We start from the raw sequence: 22,951 nt of genomic DNA, 5'->3' as shown, positions 1-22,951 counted from the left end.
CTTTCCCACCTCTCTCATTTAGTGCCATAGGTATCGGGGAGCAGGGTTGATTCAGAGACGTGCAAGGGTGCCTGAGTCTCAGGGCCCCCATGTTCCCATAGCTTGCTGTGGGGTCAGCTGGGAGGGGAACAGACCCCTTTGTTTGGGGTCGAGTCTAGGCCAAGGAGTCATGCATCCTGTCACAGCTCAGCTCTGCCTTCCCGCATTTCTGTACTTTTCCCTAGAAAAGCAAAGGATGTGGTTCTCACCCAACTACTGGATGGTGGTGTCAGATAGTTGAGAAGTCCCTAGTGCATTGTCAGTAATTCTGCAGAGGGTTAGAGGGAGGAATGGGCCTGGGGTGCTTGGAGGCCTTCTTCAGAAAGCAGCTCTGCTTACACAAGGGCCTGCTCAGGCCGGTCCATCCCATCCCCCACCCCAGCTAGTGGCATACCAGGAAGAAGACTCCGCATCAGCTGTCAGGGTAGGGCAGCTTGGCCAGTGGTGCTGGGCAGTGGGCACTGAAGCCTGCTTCACTCCTAACTTCCAGCACCACCCAGGGTGAGCTAGCTCCCTTCTGAGCCTTGTTGTAAAATTGAAAGGTGCAATGTGGGGCTGGAGAGATGGCTTAGTGGTTAAGCGCTTGCCTGTGAAGCCTAAGGACCCCGGTTCGAGGCTCGGTTCCCCAGGTCCCACGTTAGCCAGATGCACAAGGGGGCGCACGCGTCTGGAGTTCGTTTGCAGAGGCTGGAAGCCCTGGCGCGCCCATTCTCTCTCTCTCCCTCTGTCTTTCTCTCTGTGTCTGTGGCTCTCAAATAAAAAAAAATAAAAATAAAAAAAAAGAAAGGTGCAATGTGGAGGCCTCAACTTTGCTTTTGGGACCCCTGTGTGTTGCCTCTGATTGCAGGGATTGTACAAGGGCTGGACCCCAAACTTTACAGTGGTCTCAAGTTCTCTGTCCCTGGTGTTGTCAGGACTCATTCCCCCAGGGGCTCACCCTATGAGGAAAGTTGTTATTATTGTTCCACTTCAAAGATAAGGAAGCAGGGCTGGAGAGATGGCTTAGCGGTTAAGCGCTTGCCTGTGAAGCCTTAGGACCTTGGTTCCCCAGGTCCCACATTAGCCAGATGCACAAGGGGGCGCATGCGTCTGGAGTTCGTTTGCAGAGGCTGGAAGCCCTGGTGCGCCCATTCTCTTTCTCTCCCTCTATCTGTCTTTCTCTCTGTGTCTGTCGCTCTCAAATAAATAAATAAATTAAAAAAAACAAAGATAAGGAAGCAGATTCAGAGAGGTCAGGCAATGTCCTCAAGCCCCAGCAAGCAACAAAACCAGGGATGTGCAATGTCAGTCTTTTCCAACTGCGTCTTAGGGACACCTGGTGATATGTGACTGGCCTTCCTCCTCCTCTCCCCCTGTTGGTAGGGAGGCTGTAGGGGTGAACTGGAGAGGTGTGAATAGGGCAGGACAGATGGAAGGAGAAGGCAGGTGGTTGAGCTGCCAGCCTGAAGTTAATGGACTTAAGAGATGGACAGATAATAGAAGGTGTCAAAGGGCAATGCCAAGGCTGTGGGACCTCAAGCCACCCTCCTTTTGCTTCTGTCCCGCTCCTTGCAGGTCCCTAGGGACTGGGCTACCCACCCTGGAACTACAGGGGCTAGTCAATAGGGTGGGGATGAGGGTGGGCTTTTAAGCGTTCCTCTAAGTAATGATCAGGCCCCCAGTTCCGCTCTGGCAGGTTTATGGGGGTGGGGATGGCTCATAGCTTTATCTCTGCCCCGAGCCTAGTGGTTTCCGGCCCACAGCTTCTGTTTCCGGAGGCCCAGCAGGGCCTAGGCGGGGCCTAGAGGGGGAGGGGCTGGGCCTGGGTGGCCCCATTGGCCCCGCCTCTGTCTATCTTTGGGAATTTATTTCACAGGCATGACTGGCCCACGCTCCATTGCCTTTCAGGAGCCAAGAGCTGCTGTGACAGGCCAAGGATTATCTCTCCCAACTCGAGCATCTCCAACTGACCTTGGCTCCTGACCTCTGACCCCACCTGCCCCACCACTGCAGCGGTGGGTGCAGATGCCAGGCTGCCCTGATCACACAAGCTGTGCAGGGCCTCCCTCCTGAGCCTCTCGTGGTCCATCATGGCAAGACGGCTGCAGGATGAGCTGTCAGCCTTCTTCTTTGAGTACGACACTCCTCGCATGGTGCTTGTGCGCAACAAGAAGGTGGGAGTCATCTTCCGGCTGATCCAGCTGGTGGTTCTGGTCTACGTCATCGGGTGAGTCTGGGTCTCTTTTCTACCACCCTTGGGCACCAGCCTCCAATCTGAGTCTATCCTTCAAGTTCCTGGGTACCCTCTCTAATGCCAAGGAGCCCTGCATTCCTTCCATGCCCTTGGGAGGCCCTCCTGACTGGGCCCCATGCTATTTGGTAAGAATAGAAAACAATGTCTATCCACTATCAGGATGGGGTCACTGAGGCAGAACTTGGACACCCTGCCCCAGACGCATGGTAAACAAGACACATGCCTGAGGAGCAGAGGGTATAACTGGCCCCGTCAAGTGGTGAGTGGTGCTCACCCTAGGGCCACTTCTACCTCTGATCTCCACAAGCCTGTACTTACCAACACAAGACTACACCCCAGCTTATCAATCAGAAGACAAGTTCTGTTCCTCCAACATCTTCCCTACGCAAGGGACAGCCCAGAGTGTTCAACACACTAGGAGGTGAGACACCCTTGGATTCTGAACACTTGGCCACTGGATGGTGGCATGAAGATGGTGTTTCAAGGAGTAATACCTCCTTCCTCAGCACCTCTGGCCCTGTTCCACTGTGCTAGGGTTAACATCGGTCTCCCTTTGCCATCGGGATAGTCTGGGCACATACAAGGCCATTTTTAATTTTTTGAATCAAGGTCTCTCTAGCCCAGGCTGACCTGGAACTCATTCTGTAGCCCAGGCTGGCCTCAGATTCAGAGAAATCTTCTGCCTTAGCCTCTCAGGTATTGGGATTAAAGGTATATGCCAGCCCACTAACAAGGCAAGGCCACTTTTTGGCATCAGTCTGGATGTCCTGAGAGCCAAGAGAACTGGGAAGGACTCCACGTGCATGTGTGATGTGTGGGCTCACGTGCATGTGTCATATAGATGCACTTGTGTCTGGTACCTGTCTCAAGTATCTGAGCATGTAGTCAATGGATGTGGCTGTTGGGTGTGTTTCTGGGACTGGGTAGCCTCTGGTGTGTGTATGATTGTGTTCTTGTCTCTCTGACAGCAGAGGTAGTGAGGTGCCTGAAGTATTCGGGAGGTGGCATTGTGTCCACTCACAGTAATTCTGCAGAGAGAGGGCTTCTTGGGGCCACACAGTCACTGGAAGGGTGTAGGCCCCAAGGAGGCTCTGGGAAGGCCAGTAGCCCCAGCTTGAATTTGCTCTGATTCTGAGGAATCAGAATGTCTGGGACTGACAAGGGAACCAAAGAGTGTCTATATTGTCCTGGTCCCTGCAGAACATGGCATCCAGAGCAGCCTCCCTTCTGCCCGCCCCACCCACTAAGCCTCAGAACTGACCAGCACAGCCAGGACCAGGACCCTTCTGCTGCCTTTTGGCCTCCCTCTTAGGCATAAACCCATTTGACATTTGCAATATTGGTTGATCTTGGGAGGGAAACTGAAAGCCCAGAGAGGTATAGCTCACATAGCAAGTCAGCAGCAAAGCCAGGCTGAACCCCAGACCCCTGCTCTGCCTTCTTCTTTCCCCTCTACCACAGAATTCAGAGAAACTCTCTAACAGGCACTGATGACCCCATGCCAAGTACAAGAGGGCCTAAAAGTCCACTATTAGCTTCATTTCAGCTTCTTCCAGGGAGGAGAGATTGTCCACTCAGTCCCAGCATGTCTCTCACCTGAAGAGGCCAGAGGTTCTGAAAGGTCCCTATTCTGTCTTCAGATTTGTGGAGATAAGCAGCTCTGGACTGTCTTAGGTGTTGGTCACAGAGTGTCAGGCTGGCAGGGATAGTGTGCCTCACATCCTGCTATAGGATGAGCCCCAACTGCCCTCCAGTCTTGACACATGCCTCTAATGACTGGAACCTCATAACTCCCTCCTTCCCCTTGTCCTGCTCAAGACAGCATGCCTGGTCTTCAAATCAATGTATCCCTAGTGTGGGGGAGTCTTGTATGTGCCTCGGGGCTGGGTGGATGGGAGGGCAGCCAGGGGCACAGGGATGCAGCTGGCATCTCCAGAAAGGCTAACCTGGGTCTTAACCAGCTATATGGTTCCAAAGTGGGCCTAGATATCCCAGAAGGAAAGCATTCTCAGAGGTGGGCACTGAAATAGTCAAGCCATGTAGCAGAGCCAAAAGCAGGGTCTCTTGCTGCTCATTTCCACTGGTCCCAACTCCAGGCTTCCTCGCCGGCTCTGGCGATGGCTCTGCTGTCTCTGTCGCCCTCAACTGGTCACTGTCTGGTGCTGCACTGCCTTCCCCCTCTGGCAGCTAGGACTTCCCACCCTGCAAAACCAACTCCCTCACCTGGGTGCCATCTCCGGCCTCAGGTTTTGCAGTGTTGCATATAGCATATTAGAAGGGACCATTTACTCCTTTCTAAGAGGGGAGGGGCTCTATGATAACGGCTTCCCTTTTCCTAGATGTCTGTCTGAATGAGGTCCATGAGGTCTGTAGAGCAGACTGGAGTGAGCAGAAGGCAGATTGAGATCCTTGGGCCCCAGAGACAGTAAAGCCTACATTGGGGGTGGGCAGCACAGAGGCTAAGCTGGACAGAGGAACAAGCATTGGAGCACAGCTCAGATAAAGAAGGCCCCAAGATTTAGGAGGACAGAGAGACAGACGGGGTGAGATGCGAAGAACCCCAACAGGTTTCCAGGAGGGAAACTGAGGCTATGGTCTTATTGTCATGCTCTTCTGGACAGGCCAAAGCAAGTGGAGGGAGTAAAAGTCTCCAGAAGGTGGAGCTTTGTCTATTGGCCCAGAGGAAGGTGGGATGACCAATGGAGCTATATCCTCTGAGGTGGTGAGACTCTGCCACTGAAGGGGTGGGTGGTGAACAGTAGCCATGTCTAGCAGTCTGTGATCAGGTTGTATTAAGATGGGTTCCTGCCTGAGGGAACTGCAGCACCCAGGAGGATTCCTAAGGGGATTGTGAATGCCCCTTAAGGTAGGGTCCAAGGAGGCTTCCTGGAGGAGGTGACACTGTGGCAGAACCAGCCATGACAAAGGCCTGTGGGCCATAGACTGGTCAGGTTAGCTCTCAGCTTTTCCTCTGAGAATCACATGGTCAGTGATCTTTAAATGGGTCCTAGAGTGCACCAATTGGGGATAAGGACAGGTGCAAATATTACTGGGAGTAACTAGGCAGGGACTACCTTGGCAGCATTTCTCAGTGCTGAGCCTGTGCCTGGGGACAAAGGTGGGGAACATAGGTGACAGATGAATGGGGAAGACCTAGCCTTCCTTTCTGTCACCGAGGCCAGTCAAACTTGATTTACAAGGAGGATTTATAGTTGATAGAGTGCTCATCTAGCACACACAAAGCCCTGGGTTCTATCCTGAGCAATGAATAAACCAGTACTCTGCTCCTGTAGTACCAGCACTTGGGAGGTGGAGAGAGGAGGGTCAGAAATTTCAGCTACATAGTGACTTCAAGGTCAGTCTGAGATACATGAGACCCTGCCTCAAAAAAATAAAAATTGGGCTGGAGAGATGGCATAGTGGTTAAGGCATTTGCCTGCAAAGCCAAAGGACACAGGTTCAATTCCCCAGTACCCATGTAAGCCAGATGAACAAGGGGACTCATGCATCTGGAGTTCATTTGCAATGGCTGCAGGTCCTGGCATGCCTATTCTCTCCCTCTCCCTCTCTCCCTCTTTCTCTCTCAAATAAATACATACATTTTTTAAAAAATTAAAATTAAACAGGGCGTGGTGGTGCACACCTTTAGTCCCAGCACTTGGGAGACAGAGGTAAGAGGATTACTGTGAGTTCAAGGCCAGCCTGGGAGTACAGAGTGAGTTCCAGGTCAGCCTGTGCTAGAGTGAGACCCTACCTCAAGCAAACACACACACACACACAGACAATTCTGGCCAAGTATGGTGGGTGGTATACACCTGCAATCCCAGCACTTGGGAGGATGACGACTTCAAGGCTAGCCTGGTCCACACAGTGAGTTCCAAGCTAGCATGGACTACAGGGTGAGACGCTGTTAAAACAAACAAGCAAACACAACTCCCACAATTGTGAGGTCTTTAGTATTTTTAGTATAATCACCACTTCTATCTAATTCCAGAATATTTTCATCACTCTAAAAGGAAACACCATATCCCATAGCAATCACCCCACCCCTCCTTTCTCCTCATATTTTACATTGCCTATTCTGGGCATTTCCTATAAATAGAACCATACACCATGTGCTTTATTGTGTCTGGCTTCTTCTATTCACCATGATGTTTGTAAAGTTCATCCATGTTGATTGTAACTTGTAGCAGCAACCCATTCCTTTTTATGGTCAAATAATATTCCATGGTGTAGATACATTACATTTTTACCAATGGATAGGAATTTAGGTTATTTGCATGTTTTGGCTCTTGTGAACAATGTTGCCATGAATATTTACATACCGGTATCTATATGGCGTATGTTTTTATTTCTTCCTAGTGGTATTGCCAGGTCAAGTGAAATTCCACACTCAACTTTTTTTTTCACCAAGGTAAGGTCTTGCTTTAGCCCAGGCTGACCTGAAATTCACTACGTAGTCTCAGACTGGCCTTGAATTTACCACAACCCTCCTACCTCTGCCTCCCAAGTGCTGGGATTAAAAGCATATGCAACCATGCCCAGCTTGTTGTTTTGTTGTTTTAAGGAAGGGTCTCATTCTAATCCAGGCTGACCTGGAATTTACTCTGTATGTAGCTCAGGCTGACTTTGGACTCATGGCAATCCTCATATCTCAGCCTCTCCAGTACTGGGATTACAAGTGTTAGCCACTGTGTTTGGCTTTTCCATGTTCAGCTTTTTGAGCAGCTGCAGTACTTTTATTTAGCTTTGTAATTGACAATTTTCTTATATGTATAAAATATATTTGACCACAATCCCCTCCTTACCTTAAAAAACATATACCTTACCTTATCCTTCTCCTCCTCCCTCTTCCACTGAGTCCCTTCATTCTAGCTAGTCTCTCTTCTACTTTGAGGACTGGTTTTTGTTTTTTGGAGGTTTTTTTTTTTTTGCATGTTTATGGGTGTGCATGTGTGTATATATTTTTGTATGAGTGTTGTGTGTGCACATGTCAGATGTTGACAGTAGATGTCTTCCTCATCTGCTCTCCACTTTGTTTTTTCAAGACAGGGTCTCTCATTGAACATGGAGTTCAGCCAGACATGGTGAGACATGCCTTTAATCACTTGGGAGGTTGAGGTAGAAGGATCACTGTGAGTTTGAGGCCAGCCTTGGATTACATAGTGAATCCTAGGTCAGCTTGGGCTCAAGTGAGACCCTACCTTGAAAAATAATAATTAAAAAAACATAACATGGAGCCCATGAAAATCTTGGGGATTACCCTGTCTCTGACACCCCATCACTGGGGATTACAGACATGTACCACCATGTCTGTCTTTTATCTGGGTACTGGGGATCTGAACTCACGTCCTCATGCTTGCATGGCAAGCACTGTATACCCACTGAGCCATTTCCCCAGCCCCAGAACTGTTTTACAAAGGGCCCAATTGCAGGGCTGGAAAGATGGCTAAGTGGTTAAGGCACTTGCCTGCAAAGCCTAAGGACCCGAGTTTGATTCCTCACTACCCACGTAATGCCAGATGTATAAAGTGGTACATGCATCTGGAGTTCATTGGCAGTGGCTAGAGGCCCTGGCACACCCATTCTCTTTCTCTCTGCACCCTCTCTCTCAAGTAAATAAATAAATAATTTAAAACAATTTTTATAAAGGGTCCAGTTGCATTTGAGAGACCTGTGTGATGTCTGAGGGTGTGGGGAAGACAGATGTGAGCCATTGTTGGTTACTTTTTGCATTGCTGTGACAAAATACCTGACCAAAACAACTTAAGGAAGAGTTTCCTTTGGTTCAGTTTGAGGAGGGGTCCACCATGGTGAGGAAGGCGTGACAGTGAGAGCTGCCGTGGCAGGAGTATGAGGTGGCTGTTCACGTTGCGCCCTGGGTTAAGAAGTAGAGCCCATTTGGTACTCAGCTCACTTTCCCCCTTTTTATTCAGTCCAAGACCCCAAGTTCATGAAATAGCACTGCTACATTCAGGGTCACCTCAGTTAAACCTCTCTTGGAATTTCCTCTGCCAAACAAAGTGTGTGTTACTTTTGAATTCAGCCTCACTCACTCACGCTCTCAGGACACAGGCAGGATGAAGCCAGATTTCTTGCCAGGATCTAGCCCAGTTCACCTCTAGCCCAGTTCCCAGTAGAGTCTCTGCTCCCTCCGAAACCTCACGAACCCCTGCATCTCTGCTGTCTGCATTTTTCTCAGCATTCTTTTCTTCCAAACTCCCACCAAAATGGCTCACTGAGCTCTGCTGACAGCACTGTAGGGTTTCTTTAACCTGTAACTCCAAATTCCACACTGTTCCTGCAAATTAGTTCCCAAGGCCGAAGACCGATCAGCTTTATCCCAGCAGTCCCACTCCTTGGTGTCCAAATCTATATTAGGCAGGGTTCTGTAGGGGAACAGAACCAACAGCATGTATGTATGTATGTATGTATGTATGTATGTATGTATGTATGTATAATAAAAGAGGATTCACCAAATTGGCTTCCATGTTAAGAGCTAAGTAGTCCAGCAATGATGTCTGTTTACTGGAGAGGCTGAGAACCTTATAGCTGCTGGAAGCCTTTGCAGTTCCAAGCTAGCACTGAGGATCTGGAAGATTTCTAGAAAGCACTGGGGTCCAGTAGAAGCCAGAAGGCTAAGGAAGCTGGAGTGTGAGGTCAGTGGCGGTGACTGCGGAGGTAGCAGCAGAAGCAGTGGTAGATGCACTCACTCAGGAAGGCAAGGCATGCAGACACACCCTGCTTTCTCCTCAGGCCCTCCCCCCTTTGTTTTTATTTTTGTTTTTTCAAGGTAGGGTTTCACTCTAGCTCAGGCTGGCCTGGAATTCACTATGTAGTCTCAGGGTGGCCTCGAACTCATGGTGATCCTCCTACCTCTGCCTCCCGAGTGCTGGGATTAAAGGCGTGCTCCACCATGCCCGGCTTCCTCAGATATCTTTCTATTGGGGCCATCCATAGGAAGGTGCCACCTACTCTGAGGGTAGATCTTCCCTCCTCAGTTGATCCTCTCTGGAAATGCCCTCACAGACAAGCCCAGTGGTGTTTCTATAGGCAATTCTAGATCCTGTCTACTTGGCAATCAAGATAAACTGTCAGAGAACTGGAAAGATGGTACTATGGTTAAAGGCTCTTGCATGTAAAGCCTAATGGCCTGGGTTCAATTTCCTAGGACTCATGTAAAGCCACATGCACAACGTGGCATCTGGAGTTCGTTTGCAGGTTCTGGCATGCCTGTACATACACATTATCTCCCCCTCGCTCTCAAATAAGTAAATAATAAAATATTTTTTAAAATAAGATAAACCATTATGTCAAACAGCCAGAGATGTAGACATTCATAGACTCCTTCCTGGAGGGCAAGGGTTCTTGGCTTTACTCACATCTGTATTTTTAGTATCTAGAACAGGGCTTGGTTTGTAATGGGGGCTTGATGCACACAAGTTTGTTGAATGACTAAATGTGTAGGATTGAATTGCAGGGACAAACAGATCTGGAGGTAGCAATCTGGGGGACAAGTGTACCTGACAGTTCACTTGGGATTTTTGCCTGTGCTTAGAATGAAAGCCAGAGGAATGGGGTAGATAGATATGGAAAGGAGAATTAGTAAAGAAGGACCAAACAGTAGAAATGAGAGATTTTCATATACCTACTGTGAGCCAGACACTGCTCATTTCCTTAAGAGGACTTGTAGAGCTCTCCCCAGACACTTGCTGACAAACTGAAAGAGGCAGAGAGAGGGGGAATGGGGGACCAGGGACTCCAGCCACTGCAAATGAACTCCAGACGTGTGTACCACCATGTGCATCTGGGAACTCAAACCTGGATCCTTAGGCTTCACAGGCAAACACCTTAACCACAAAACCATCTCTCTGGGCATTGTGGCAAATGCCTTTAATCCCTGTACTCAGGAGGCAGAGGTAGGAGGATTATTGTGAGCTCAAGGCCCACTCTGAGACTACATAGTGAGTTCCAGGTCAGCCTGGGCTAGAGTGAGACCCTAGCTTGAAAAACCAAAAAAAAAAATTTTTTTTAAATTAATTTATTTGCAAAGAGAGAGGGGGGAGAGGGAAGGAGGGAGAAAACCAAGTCCTCTTGCCACTGTAAATGAATTCCAGACTCATGTGCCACTTTGTGCATCAGGCTTTACATGGGGAATTGAACCCATGCTGGCTGGCTTTACGAGCAAATGCCTTTAACCACTGAGCAATCTCTCCAGCCCCCTGAGGTACTTTTGTTACTGTGGTTTTAGGCCTGGGGCTGAGAACACGGCCTTGCTATACACTGTTGAATGCACCACGTCTTTGTCATCCCGTTTCACTGAAAAAATCAGGGCTCTGAATGGTTTAGTCTCTACTCGGAAGCCACACAGCAGGCGAAAGGCTGAACTAATACCTAAACCGGAGCCACTCCACCATGTGTCCTTGGCCAGGGACTGTCAGAGAAGGCAGCCCCAGGAGAGGTGAAAGGACTATCAAGGCTCATCTGGAAGGGGAGGGGCTTCTGAAGCTGCTGTGTCTTTGGCCTCAGACTGTCCCCCCAGCCCTTGATGTTCTCTCCAGGGTGGGAGCCTCTGGCCTAGGGTCAGCCCCTGTAGGACTTCTGACTTTCAGGAAGGTTTCTCTCTTGTGCTTCCATTTCCCCACCTGTGGTGTGACTTATTGGTACTGGGCAAGGAGAGAAGATGGGGTTACCAAGAGGGAGGTCAGTGGTTTCTTCCACAGGAGGGCTCATGCTCCTGCAGCAGCCCCTTCCAGCTAGGGTGGAGCAGAGGCTTGCTTGCAGGAAGAGGTGTAAGGGGACGGGAAGGGAGCCCTGCTACCTGGTGGGACTGCTAGAAGGGTCAGGACTGAGAGCTCACCTGTTGCTGTGTACGGCCTGCAGGGGGCAGCAGTGACCATGCTTAGACTTGGGGAGGGGTTGGTTCAAATGCCAGGTTGGGAGGGGAAGATGGATTATGGGAGCAAAGAAAACAGTGCTAGGCGGTCTCGCTGGGGGCCTCTGGAGGGGAGATGGCAATGACTCTAGGACCAACACCTGAAGAATCCTGCTCCCAGGCCTAAGCTTTTGGGGCACAGGAGGAGTATATTGCTTTGGGCTCCACCTGGCCTGACAGCTTGGGGTAGGATAGAGATGGAAGGGGCAGAGCATGTCTGTGTCTACCTATGTCTGTGTCTACCTAAGGGTAACACACACACACACACACACACACACACACACACAACTCTAACTCTACACTAACAATCTTTTGAAGGAAGAGGCCCACCCCTGGAGAGAAGTGTCATAAGGGACTCTCAGTTGTAGTGACAGAAGCCAAACCCAAACTGAGTCATAAAAGGATAGGAATTTAATTGACTTAGGTACATGAAAAGTCCAGAAATAGATTTTTTTAGCAAAGGGGCGGGGTTTGAGACAATGTCTCATGTAGCCCAGGCTGGCCTTGAACTTGCTATATGGTGGAGGATGATCTTAAACTCAGTCCTCCTGCCTCAACTTCCCTAGTGCTGATAATCCAGGTATGTACCAACATAGCTGGTAAAAGTACACTACTGGCTGGGCTGCCTTCAGGATCTCAACAACATGGTTATGAATCTGCCTCTCTCTCTCCTGAATCTGCCTTTCTTGGAGCTGGCTGCACTCTCCCTCTTGTAGGTGGCAAGGCTAACTAATGGGAATGGTCTTAAAGCCACCCTGCTAAGCCACCCGGCAGTCAGGAAGTTTCTTTCCTATTGATTCTGAGAAAATTCCTCACTTTGTTGCTGATGCTCCTTGGTCATTAGATTCATCAATGCTGCTGAAAGGATTAACAGGGCTGGAGAGATGGCTCAGTGGTTAAGGCGCTTGTTTGCAAAGCCTGCAAGCCTGAGTTTGATTCCTCATGTAAAGCCTGGTGCACCAAGTGGCTCATGAGTCTAGAGTTTGTTTGCAGTGGCCAGAGGCCCTGGTCCACCTAGTCTCTCTCTCCTCTCCTTGCAAATAAGTAAAGATTAAAAAAAAAAAAAAAGGATGAAGGGCTGGAGAGATGGCTTAGCAGTTAAGGCACTTGCCTGCGAAGCCTTAAGGACCTAGGTTTGATTCCCCGGTATTCATGTAAGCTAAACGCACAAAGTGGTGCATGGGTCTGTAGTTTGTTTGCAGAGGCTAGAGACCTTGGCATGCCCATTCTCTCTCTCTCCTGCCTCTTTCTCTCTCGTTCAAATAAATAAAATATTTTTAAAAAGGATGAAGCACTGACTGATTTATGAGCCTTGGTCATGTGCCCAACCCTGGGACTAGGAGGAAGGACAGACTCATGGAACTTCCCAGACTAAAAAGCGAGCCACTCTCACAAGAGCCTAGACTAGGGGCTGCATGCTGCAAGCCCTACAAAGGTTCACAGTACCCTGTCCTGGTGTCTCTTCCCTGGCCCCGTCTGAGGGCTCCAGCATGTTTAGACAGTAATAACAGCTGATGTCTACACAGCCTTTGTTGGGTACCAGTTCCCGTCCTAAGTAGTTTTCAAGCATTGACTCTTTTAACACAAATGATGCCAATAATGTCTCTATATTATGGATGAGGGGTGAGGCTGCAGTGCTCACTTTGATCTCACAGCACTGATGAAAGTGCTGGGGTAGAGACTGAGCACTCGTACTTTACTAGAAGTGGGGTGTAAGGAAAGATGGATGGGGACCAAGGGGCTGGTATATAGGTCCCTGCAGGGTGGGCTCTCTGGAAACGATCTGGAAGGACATCCAGCAGTGGGTCTGGGTCCTCCCTGGGAATTCATATTCTCACAGCACCAAGAAGATGAGACTTCAGGCACAGGCCAACAGGGGGAGGCAGTCTATCTGTAGTCTCCGGCCAGGGAGGAGAGCTTAGGAAGCAGAGTAGTGGCTTGCTTCTGGGGAGGACAAGGGAAAGCCATGGCAGGTCCAGCAGGCACCAGAAAGGGCAGAAGACCTCACAGTGCTTGACGTAAATGGCTGGCCCAGCTCTGCCTACAACCGTGTCTCCCTCCCCCCTCATACCACGCAGGTGGGTGTTTGTCTTCGAGAAGGGCTACCAGACCTCCAGTGGCCTCATCAGTAGTGTGTCTGTGAAGCTCAAGGGTCTAGCTGTGACCCAGCTCCAGGGCCTTGACCGCCAGGTCTGGGACGTGGCTGACTATGTCTTTCCAGCACAGGTGAGCTGACTCGGGTGCACTGTCCTCTCACAGCCCTTCACTCAGGGTCCCTTGAGGGATCAATTCAGCTCCTAGTGCTCCCCTCACCCCCTTAGTTTCCCTCACTGTGAGCCCAGTACATTCATCCCATAGTAACATCATGGGATGTGGAGATCACTGGGTGCTGGGTGGGTTCCGTAGCCTTGCTGGGGCCATGTTTGGATTCTTGGGACTGTTCTCTCAACCCTGCTCTTCCTCCTCTTGCCCCTGGATTACAGGGGGACAGCTCCTTCGTGGTCATGACCAACTTCATCATGACCCCCAAGCAGGCTCAAGGTCACTGTGCAGAGGTGAGGATTTCTGTTCCTTCCCTGGACCCACAGTGGAGACAACATGGAAGAGGAGTCACCTTGGGCCTTAGTGATGACATGGGGCAGGATTTCTGTATGTCCCATGGTGGAACGTTGGACAGAGAGTCACACAAAATAACCCTCAGCCATTAGCAGTACCACTGTTGGGTGCTAGACTTCCCTTCTCCAACCTGCTGTCCCCTGACACTGGCAATGGACAACTGGATATATTCCAAAAAGTTAGGTGCAGGATAGGAGGCTATGAGTAGGGGTCAGCTCACAGCCACTGAGATGCTGCCCTACCATTCCCTGGGGCCTGGGGGCAGGAGGGGCTCTTCTCAGGACGACACCACAGAGTCTGGGGCCATCAGCTCTCCTCTCCCCCAGAACCCAGAAGGTGGCATGTGCAAGGATGATAGCAGCTGCCCTCCAGGAAAAGCAGAAAGGAAGGCCCAGGGTAAGTTCAGCTTCCTCCTGCCACCTCCATGGCACCTCTGAGTTCCAGGCCACCTCAGCACATGCCTGCTTCTCTCCCCATCCCACATCCCACCAGGCTGTCCTCCACTGAGGGAGTCTGTTCTGCTGTCTCCCTCCTGCCATCCTGGGTTGACAGCCTGCTCCAGATGACCAGCATAGGGTGGTCACCTAGAGATTCCTCCCTCCCTCCAGGCATCCGCACAGGCAAGTGTGTGGCCTTCAATGACACTGTGAAGACATGTGAGATCTTTGGCTGGTGCCCTGTGGAGGTAGATGACAAGATCCCAAGGTAACTAACATCCTGTCCTTTTGGGAGCTGGAAACAGAGTTCCCATTCCAAACACAGGGGAATCTGGATGTGGCAAGGATAAGTTCCCCTTTCCCCTTACTGACTCCATGGACCAGATTATCCTCTGGTCCATGGGCCCATGGCCCCACCCCCACCCTCCACAGGAGGATCTGTGTGCCCTAAACCAAGCTCTATGGGGAATGTGACACTCCTGGGGAGAGGTGCTGAGTGAGTGCCACTTCCCCAGTCCTGCCCTTCTCCGAGAGGCTGAGAACTTCACCCTCTTCATCAAGAACAGCATCAGTTTTCCACGCTTCAAGGTCAACAGGTTTGTGGGAAAGGCGGGCAGAATTGCAGGTGGCTCCCAGCAGCCCTGGCTGTTCTTGACTGTACCTCCCTCCATTCCTTTTATTCTGCTTGTGTTCTGGAGGCAGAAGTCTGGGCTGTATCCCTGGGGGTGGGTTGCCCAAAAGGCATACATTCTCATGGTGGACACTGGCTGGCACATACCCATGATTAATGCCATTCACTCCCACAGGCGCAATCTGGTGGAGGAGGTAAATGGCACCTACATGAAGAAATGCCTCTATCACAAGACCCTGCACCCCCTGTGCCCAGTCTTCCACCTTGGTTATGTAGTGAAAGAGTCAGGACAGAACTTTCACAGCCTTGCTGAGAAGGTACTAGTAGTGCCAGAGTAGGGTGGGGTGGCCAGGTCAGACCCCATTCATCCTCCCAAATGGAGTGTGTATGGGAGACTGTCTCTGAGTACTGGGGCCCCTAAGGGTCAAACTTGACTTGCACCTGACATAGAGAAGAGGCCCAAAATGAATAGATGTGTGCAAACATACTCATCTGGTGTTACACTTCCTTCTCTCTTTCCCTCTCTTCCTTCTTCCCTTCTTTCTTCCATATTTTCTTTATGTTTTTTATATTTTATTTTTTTATTTGTTTATTAGAGAGAGGCAGATAGAGAGAAAAAGAGAGAATGTGTGTGTCAGGGTCTGTAGCCACTGCAAGCAAACTCCAGGCTCCTGAGCCACCTTGTGCATCTGGCTTATGTGGGTCTTGGGGAATGGAATCTAGGTACTTAGGCTTCTCAGACAAGTGTTTTAACTGCTAAGCCATCTCTCTAGCCCTCCTTTATGTTTTGAGTTAGAGTCTCCTTATGTAACCAGGGCTGGCTTTGAACATTTTGTTGTTGTTTTCAAGGCAAGAATTTACTCTATTCTAGGCTAGCCTCGAACCCACAGCAAGCCTCCTACCTCTGCCTCCCAAGTACTGGGATTAAAGGCATGTGCCACCATGCCCATCATGAACTTAAAAAAAAAATACTTATTTATTTATTTGAAAAAGAGAGAGAGAGAGAGAGAGGGAGACAGAGAATGGGCACACCAGGGCCTCCAGCCACTGTAAATGAACTCCAGACGCATGCACCACCTTGTGCAGCTGGGTTATGTGGGTCCTAGGGAGTTGAAGATAGGTCCTTTGGCTTTGCAGGCAAACACCTTAACCACTAAGCAATCCTTCCAGCCCTGGCTTTGAACTTCTGAGCATCATGATTCCACCTCCCTAGTGAAGATTATAGGTGTGCATTATTACATCTGGCTTTATTTTATTTATTTATTTATTTATTTTCGAGGTAGGATCTCACTTTAACCCAGGCTGACCTGAAATTCATTATGTAGTCCCAGGTTGGCCTCAAACTCCTGGTGACCTTTCTACCTCTGATTCCAGAGTGCTGTGATTAAAGGCATGTGCCATCACACCTGACTTAAATCTTTTTATTTGTGTGTGTGTGTGTGTGTGTGTGTGTGTGTGTGTGTGTAAGAGAGATAGACAGAGAGAAAGAGAATTCGTATGTCAGGGCCTCCAGAAACTGCAAATTGAACTCCAGACATGCGCTCCCCCTTGTGCACATGTGTGACCTCCTACACTTTCATCACTTTGTGCATTTGGCTTATGTGAGACCTGGAGAATCAAACCTGGGTCCTTGGGCTTTGCATGCAAGTGCCTTAACTGCTAAGCCATCTCTCCATCACCCCCCTTTTTTGAGACAAGCCCAATGGACTGCCTTTTTTTGCAAATGCAAGAGTGAGAGAGAGTGTGTGTGAAAGAATTGGCACCCCAGGGTCTCCAACCACTGTAATCAAACTGCAGATGTGTGCATATGTGTGACCTTGTGCACTTGCATCACTGTGCATCTGGCTTACATGGGACCTGGAGAGTTGAATATGGGTCCTAGGGGCTGGAGAGATTGCTTAGTGGTTAAGATACCTGCCTAAGAAGCCTAAGAACCCATGTTCAACTCCCCAGATCCCATGTAAGTCAGATGTACAAGGTGACACACGCACAAGGTTGCATGCACATGTGCATAAGGTGGCACACATGTCTAGAATTTGATTACAGTGGCTGGAAGCCCCAGCATGCCAGTTCTCTCTCTCTCTCTCTCTCTCTCTCTCTCTGTTTCTCATTCTCACTTTCATAAAAAACGGGGGGCCACTCTGTTGGGCTTACCTAAAATATATATGTTAAAAATATTTTAGGGCTGGAGAGATGTCTCAGTGGTTAAGGTGCTTGCTTCCAATGCCTAACAACCTGTGTTCAATCCCCAGTACCCATGTAATGCCAAATACCCAAAGTGGTGCTTGCATCTGGAATTTGTTTGCAGTGGCTAAAGGCTCTGGCACACCCATTCTCTCTCTCTTTACAAATAAATAAATAAAATATTTAAAGATATTTTATGTAACAGCTAGGTGTGGTGCCACACACCTTTAATCCCAACACTTGGGAGGCAGAGGTAGGAGGATTGCTGTGAGTTTGAGGCCACCCTGGAACTACATACAGTGAGTTTCAGACCAGCCTGAACTACTGTCTCAGAAAGACTAGTGGGATGGCTTAGTGGTTAAGGCACTTGTTTGTGGAACCTAAGAACCCAGGTTTTGATTCGCCAGAACCCACATAAACCAGATGCATATGGTGGCGCATGTGTCTGGAGTTAGTTTGCAGGGGCTAGAGGACTTGACGAGCTCGTTCTCTCCCTCTCCCTCCTCCTCCCTCTCATAAATAAAATTTAAATATATATATAAAAAAACCAAACAACCTAACAAAACAATTGCAGATTAACAAATGTTCCAAAGCACACAGAGTGCCACAGGAAGGAATAACACAGGACAAATGTTAGATTGGGGTGCTTGTCAGGGAACTCCTCAGGGCAAGTGACCAAATAAATGTGCCAGCCTGTGGAGTAATAGCATGTGCAAAGGCACTGTGGTAGGAAGAACTTCATGTATTTTAGGAATTCTCATAAAACTAGAATGTGGAATGTGATGGGCAGGAAGGAGATAAGACCAAAAAGGGTGACAGGCCCTCTGTCCTAAAGTAGCATCCCAGTGTCTTTTCTAGAAAAATGGGTACCCTCTTTGAGAGGGTGCAGGCACCAGCTGTAAGACAGGAGTTTCTTAATCCTGAAACCCCAGACCTTATGTCCCTGCCAGGGTGGGGTGGTTGGCATCACCATCGACTGGAACTGCGACCTAGACTGGCATGTCCGGCACTGCAAACCTGTCTACGAGTTCCATGGACTGCATGAGGACAAAACTCTGTCTCCAGGCTTCAACTTCAGGTACCTGCCAGGCCCTTATGTACTCCTGCAGTCCCGTGTGTTGAATGAGTGTCCCCATAGGGGCATGAAGAGCCTGAGTGGCTAGCAGGGTCCAAATAAGAAGCCAGAGGGAGCTGGGCGTGGTGGTGCACGCCTTTAATCCCAGCACTCAGGAGGCAGAGGTAGGAGGATCGCTGTGAGTTCGAGGACACCCTGAGACAACCTAGTGAATTTTAGGTCAACCTGGGCTAGAGCAAGACACTATCTTGAAAAACACAACAACAACAACAAAAAAAAAAAAAAAAAAAAAAAGAAGAAGAAGAAGAAGGATCCAGGAGGGAAAAAGACCTTTCTTGGCGGTCTGAGTGCCCTTGTCTTAAAGGCCCACCTAGCAGGAGTGCAGCCCTCAGAATGAGGTTCCATCTTCTCCCTCTGCCATGTAGCACTGATCACAGGGGATGGTACTTATGGACCTCCTAGGGGAGCTGTGTCCCTGATGCTCTGGCACCCAAGGTGATTCTGTCACCTTCTCCTGCCACCTTGCCCTTCCCCCAGGTTTGCCAGGCACTTTGTGCAGAATGAGACAAATCACCGTCACCTCTTCAAGGTGTTTGGGATTCGCTTTGACATCTTGGTAGATGGCAAGGTGAGTAGCCCTGTGTGAGTGTATGGTGGCAACAGGGCCATGCTCCTGCCCTTTGGTGTCTTTTACAGATGGCAAGAATTCTGGTGGGTGGATTCATTCAAGAGATCTGCTTCTAGTGACTGTGGGCGTGGGTGATTTCTGGGGCCAGGCTTCGCAGCTACCGGCATGCCTTTTCCTGCTATCTCCCCAGTTTCAGAGCCAAGGTCAAAACCCAGGTCTATCCACTAGCCATAGCTGACTCTGGTGGGAAATCAGAGGCCTGGACAGTGGGGACAGTTCAGAATTAAGGGAAGAGGGCTGGGAAAAGCTCTGTGTTTTGGGCCTTGCCTTTTTTAGTTGGGCCTCTTCTTACTGGTAACCCTGTACTCCTTTGGGCTCTGTTGCCAGGCTGGGAAATTTGACATCATCCCTACAATGACCACCATTGGCTCCGGGATTGGCATCTTTGGGGTGGTGAGTGCTGGAGACATTGATCACTGTGCTGGGCTCAGCCCCTACTTTTCCATATTCAGTAGCAGTGGCAAGCCCATCACCCTAAAACTTAACCATAGCTGTCCATCATGATTGAGCCAGCAGCTCTCTACCCTGCCACCCTATACCCACAGAACACTGGGGAAAATGAGGCTCGGAGCTGGGGCAGGAAAGAGGTAGGATGGGGCTATCTAGGCACCATGAAGGTCTCCTCATTCCTCACCTCCAGGAACCCTAGTGGCAGGATTCAACCAGTGGGGACCACAGCAGTACCAGGAAAGTTCAGTGTCCTCAGTCTGCCACGCTGCATGAATGCCTCTCCCTGTCCCCAGGCTACTGTTTTATGTGACCTCTTGCTGCTTCATATCTTGCCCAAGAGACACTATTACAAGCAGAAGAAATTCAAGTATGCGGAGGATATGGAGCCCAGGGAGGTAAGTGAACAACTTACTTGAGAGGAGCCCTTCAAAGACCTCAGGCTTGTTCGTCTGTGGTGTGGGGCAGTGGCTTCCCGGGGCTGACTCGCATCACCCTACTGCATACACAGGGTGAACGTGACCCCGCGGCTACCAGCTCCACTCTGGGCCTGCAGGAGAACATGAGGACCTCCTGACTGCAGCCCCAGGCCTCTGACTGGACACAGTGCTTCCACTGGGGACTGGCAGCTCCCTGCTAGGGCAGAGGCTGTTGCCAGGGGTTCTCCTGCCCACTCTGCCAGGCAGACACCAGCCTGGCCCCAGCTTAGGGTAGAGATGAGGCAAGACTGTACAGTTCAGGGCTCTGGCTCCCACTCCATACCTGTGAGGAAGCCCCACCCCAGACTTAGCTACTCCAGATCCAGAAAGCCTTTTAGGGTCAGACCCCTCACACACCTGTACCCTACCTTTGTGCTTATGGCCTGGGCCCTCATTCTTCATGCCACTGCCTCAGTTGCCTAGACATGTGCTCTTCCTTGTGGCCACTACTAGCCACAGGTGACTAAATTTAAATTAATTAAAATCCAATAAAATTATGCCCTAGGGGAATATAGAGATAGCTTAGTGGTTAAAAGTGCATGCTTGCAAAGCCTGCTAGCCTGAGTTCAATTCCTCCCAGATATTCACATAAAGCCAGACATAAAAAGTGGCACAGGCCAGGTGTGGTGGCGCATGCCTTTGATTCCAGCACTCAGGAGGCAGAGGTAGGAGGGTCACATAGTGAATTCCAGGTCAGCCTGGGCTAGAGTGAGAGACCCTACCTAGAAAAACAAAAAAAAAAAAAAAAAAAAAAAAAAAAAGTGGCACAAGAGTCTGGTGTTCTGTTGCAATGGCAAGAGATCCTGGTACACACACACACACACACACACACACACACACGCATGCACGCACACACAAATACTTTTTTAAAAAGATGCTTATTCCAGCTAGCTCATATGACCAGTGGCTGCTGTAATGGGTGGCATAGAACATTTTCACTATCACAGAAAGTGCTGTTGGACAGATCTGCTAAAGCTCACATTCCCTGGGAGGCTCATCAACAGTGTGAGTGCCTGGCCCTAACCCCACCTCCTAAACAGGAAGCAGAGAGCAGGTCCCCAGTCCACTTTGGGACTTGGCCTTTAAGAAATGTTCAGGGGCTGGAGAAATGGCTTAGCAGTTAAGCGCTTGCCTGTGAAGCCTAAGGGTCCCGGTTCGAGGCTCAATTCCTCAGGACCCACATTAGCCAGATGCACAAGGGGATGCACGCGTCTGGAGTTCGTTTGCAGTGGTTGGAGGCCCTGGTGTGCCCATTCTCTCTCTCTCTGCCTCTTTCTCTCTCTGTCTGTCGCTCTCAAATAAATAAGTAACACAAAAAAAATTAAAAAAAAAATTAAAAAAAAAAAGAAATGTTCAGGCTGGGCTGGAGAAATGGCTTAGTGGTTAAGCGCTTGCCTATGAAGCCTAAGGACCCCGGTTCAAGGTTCAATTCCCCAGGACCCATGTAAGCCAGATGCACAAGGGGGCGCATGCATCTGGAGTTTGTTTGCAGTGGCTGGAGGCCTTGGCGCACCCAATCTCTCTCTGTCCCCCTCTTTCTCTCTCTGTCTGTCTGTTGCTCTCAAATAAATAAATAAAAATAAACAAACAAAAATTAAAAAAAAAAAAAAAGAAATATTCAAGCTCCTGGTAGGGTAGCAGCCTCAGCCCTGGGGCAGCATTGGCATCGTATAGCACATGTGAGTTGTCAGCAGGATTCAACACCTTGAGCAAACATTAGTGTGCTCGTGTGTCACACAGGGGTTTACTCACCCCATGCCTGCCACCCCCAGCCCTCCATCCCCACTGGGGGTTCAGAGCAGCTTGGATCCTGTGAACACAGCCATCTCAACACACCTACAAGCCCAAGCAGAGAAATATTTCATTCTCTGTCATCTCCATGGGGAGAGATGCTCCCTCCTGAGGGAGTCAGGCCAGGCCAGCCAGTCTAGCCATGGAACCTTATTCGGCTACCTTGGGAGGGGATGCAAGCTGTGCCAAATGCTGGCTCCTCACCTGACGCCCAACGCCAGCCCAGTTTGAACATGAGGACTTGGGGAAGCAAAGTGTGGAGCACAATAAAGGAAATGAAAACAAAATGCTGTCTTCTTCTCTTTCTTTTTTTCTTTTTTAAAAAATTGTTATTTATTTATTTATTTATTTGAGAGAGAGAGGAAGAGAGACAGATAATGGGCACGACAGGGCCTGTAGCTATTGCAAACAAACTCCAGATGTATGTGCACCTGGCTTAGGTGGGTCCTGGGGAATCAAACCTGTGTCCTTAGGCTTTGCAGACAAGCACCTTAATTGGTGAGCCATCTCTCCAGCCCCGTTCACTTTCTTTTTAATAAACCTCTTAGAAGTTCAGTGTGCCCACTCATCAGATGAAAAGCTGAGTTAAGTGACAGCTGAGGTCCCCATGGCCTTGCTGGGGGATGGTGGTGAACTGACCCAGATGTCCTGAGTACAACAGGGTCATTGAGCCTTGGTGGTCCCTGGTCCACTGTCTTCCACAGCTGAAACACTGGTGTTCCTCCCATGGCTAGGAGGCCTGACTGGGGAGCATTAGTGAACCCCAGAGATGGCCTCATGAAATAGCTGAGGGAGGGGCAGGCAACCCTAGAAGTCCAATCTGATCCTGAACCCAGAGGGAAGCTCAAGGCTGAAGACAGTGTGATCCCCAGGGATCTGCTGTGAGCACACCCTATACAGCCTGTGCTCATAGCCAGCCAAGGGCTCTGAGCACCCCCACTTAGCTCTGTCTAGACCCATCTGTCCAGGAGAACGTTCCAGAGGGACAAAGTGGTAGCCATTTGCCACACCCCAAAACCAGCCAGTGTAACCCTGGAGTTATTTTTACTTTATTTACTTCTTTTTTTGTTTGAAACATCATCTGGCCTAGAGCTCATGATCTTCTTCTTGCCTCAGCCTCCCAGTTGCTGGGATCACAGATATATATCACCACACCCAGTTCTTATTTACTTTTAATTCACTGAACTCACTGTACGCAACTGGTGGCTGTCAGAGTGGACCTGCCATGTTCCTCACTCTCAAATCATGGTCTTCTGCCTCTTCGTCCAGCCAAGAACTGTGGCTATTCTGCCTGTTTCTCCTTCCTGCTCCAGCCCCAGCTGCCAGCACCTCTGCCCCTTACCTCCTAAATGGCAAAGAAGGGTATCTGAGGGCTGGAGAGTTGGCTTAGCAGCTA

General features: G+C 49.6%; 1 protein-coding gene across 3 annotated transcripts; it reads left to right on the top strand.

Moving 5' to 3' along the window:
- The first annotated feature begins 1,927 nt into the window (after nucleotides 1–1,927).
- Nucleotides 1,928–20,370, top strand: P2rx1 (purinergic receptor P2X 1). Of its 3 annotated transcripts, none has more exons than XM_045159079.1 (12): nucleotides 1,928–2,245; nucleotides 13,286–13,433; nucleotides 13,691–13,762; nucleotides 14,150–14,219; nucleotides 14,432–14,528; nucleotides 14,776–14,856; nucleotides 15,067–15,085; nucleotides 18,026–18,153; nucleotides 18,688–18,778; nucleotides 19,166–19,231; nucleotides 19,582–19,683; nucleotides 19,797–20,370. In XM_045159079.1, the coding sequence occupies exons 1-12, from the start codon at nucleotides 2,109–2,111 to the stop codon at nucleotides 19,860–19,862; spliced, it is 1,077 nt and encodes a 358-aa protein (XP_045015014.1). In that variant the 5' UTR covers nucleotides 1,928–2,108; the 3' UTR covers nucleotides 19,863–20,370. The 3 variants fall into 3 exon arrangements, with proteins under 3 accessions (XP_045015014.1, XP_004672454.2, XP_045015013.1); XM_004672397.2 differs by having other exon boundaries at nucleotides 15,067–15,208; XM_045159078.1 differs by lacking the exon at nucleotides 19,166–19,231 and having other exon boundaries at nucleotides 15,067–15,208.
- Nucleotides 20,371–22,951: the final 2,581 nt, after the last annotated feature.

Source organism: Jaculus jaculus, chromosome 9, assembly GCF_020740685.1.
Source record: "Jaculus jaculus isolate mJacJac1 chromosome 9, mJacJac1.mat.Y.cur, whole genome shotgun sequence".
NCBI lineage: Eukaryota > Metazoa > Chordata > Mammalia > Rodentia > Dipodidae > Jaculus > Jaculus jaculus.
Note: the sequence above shows the minus strand (reverse complement) of the source record. Positions and strands in the feature narration are given on the sequence as shown.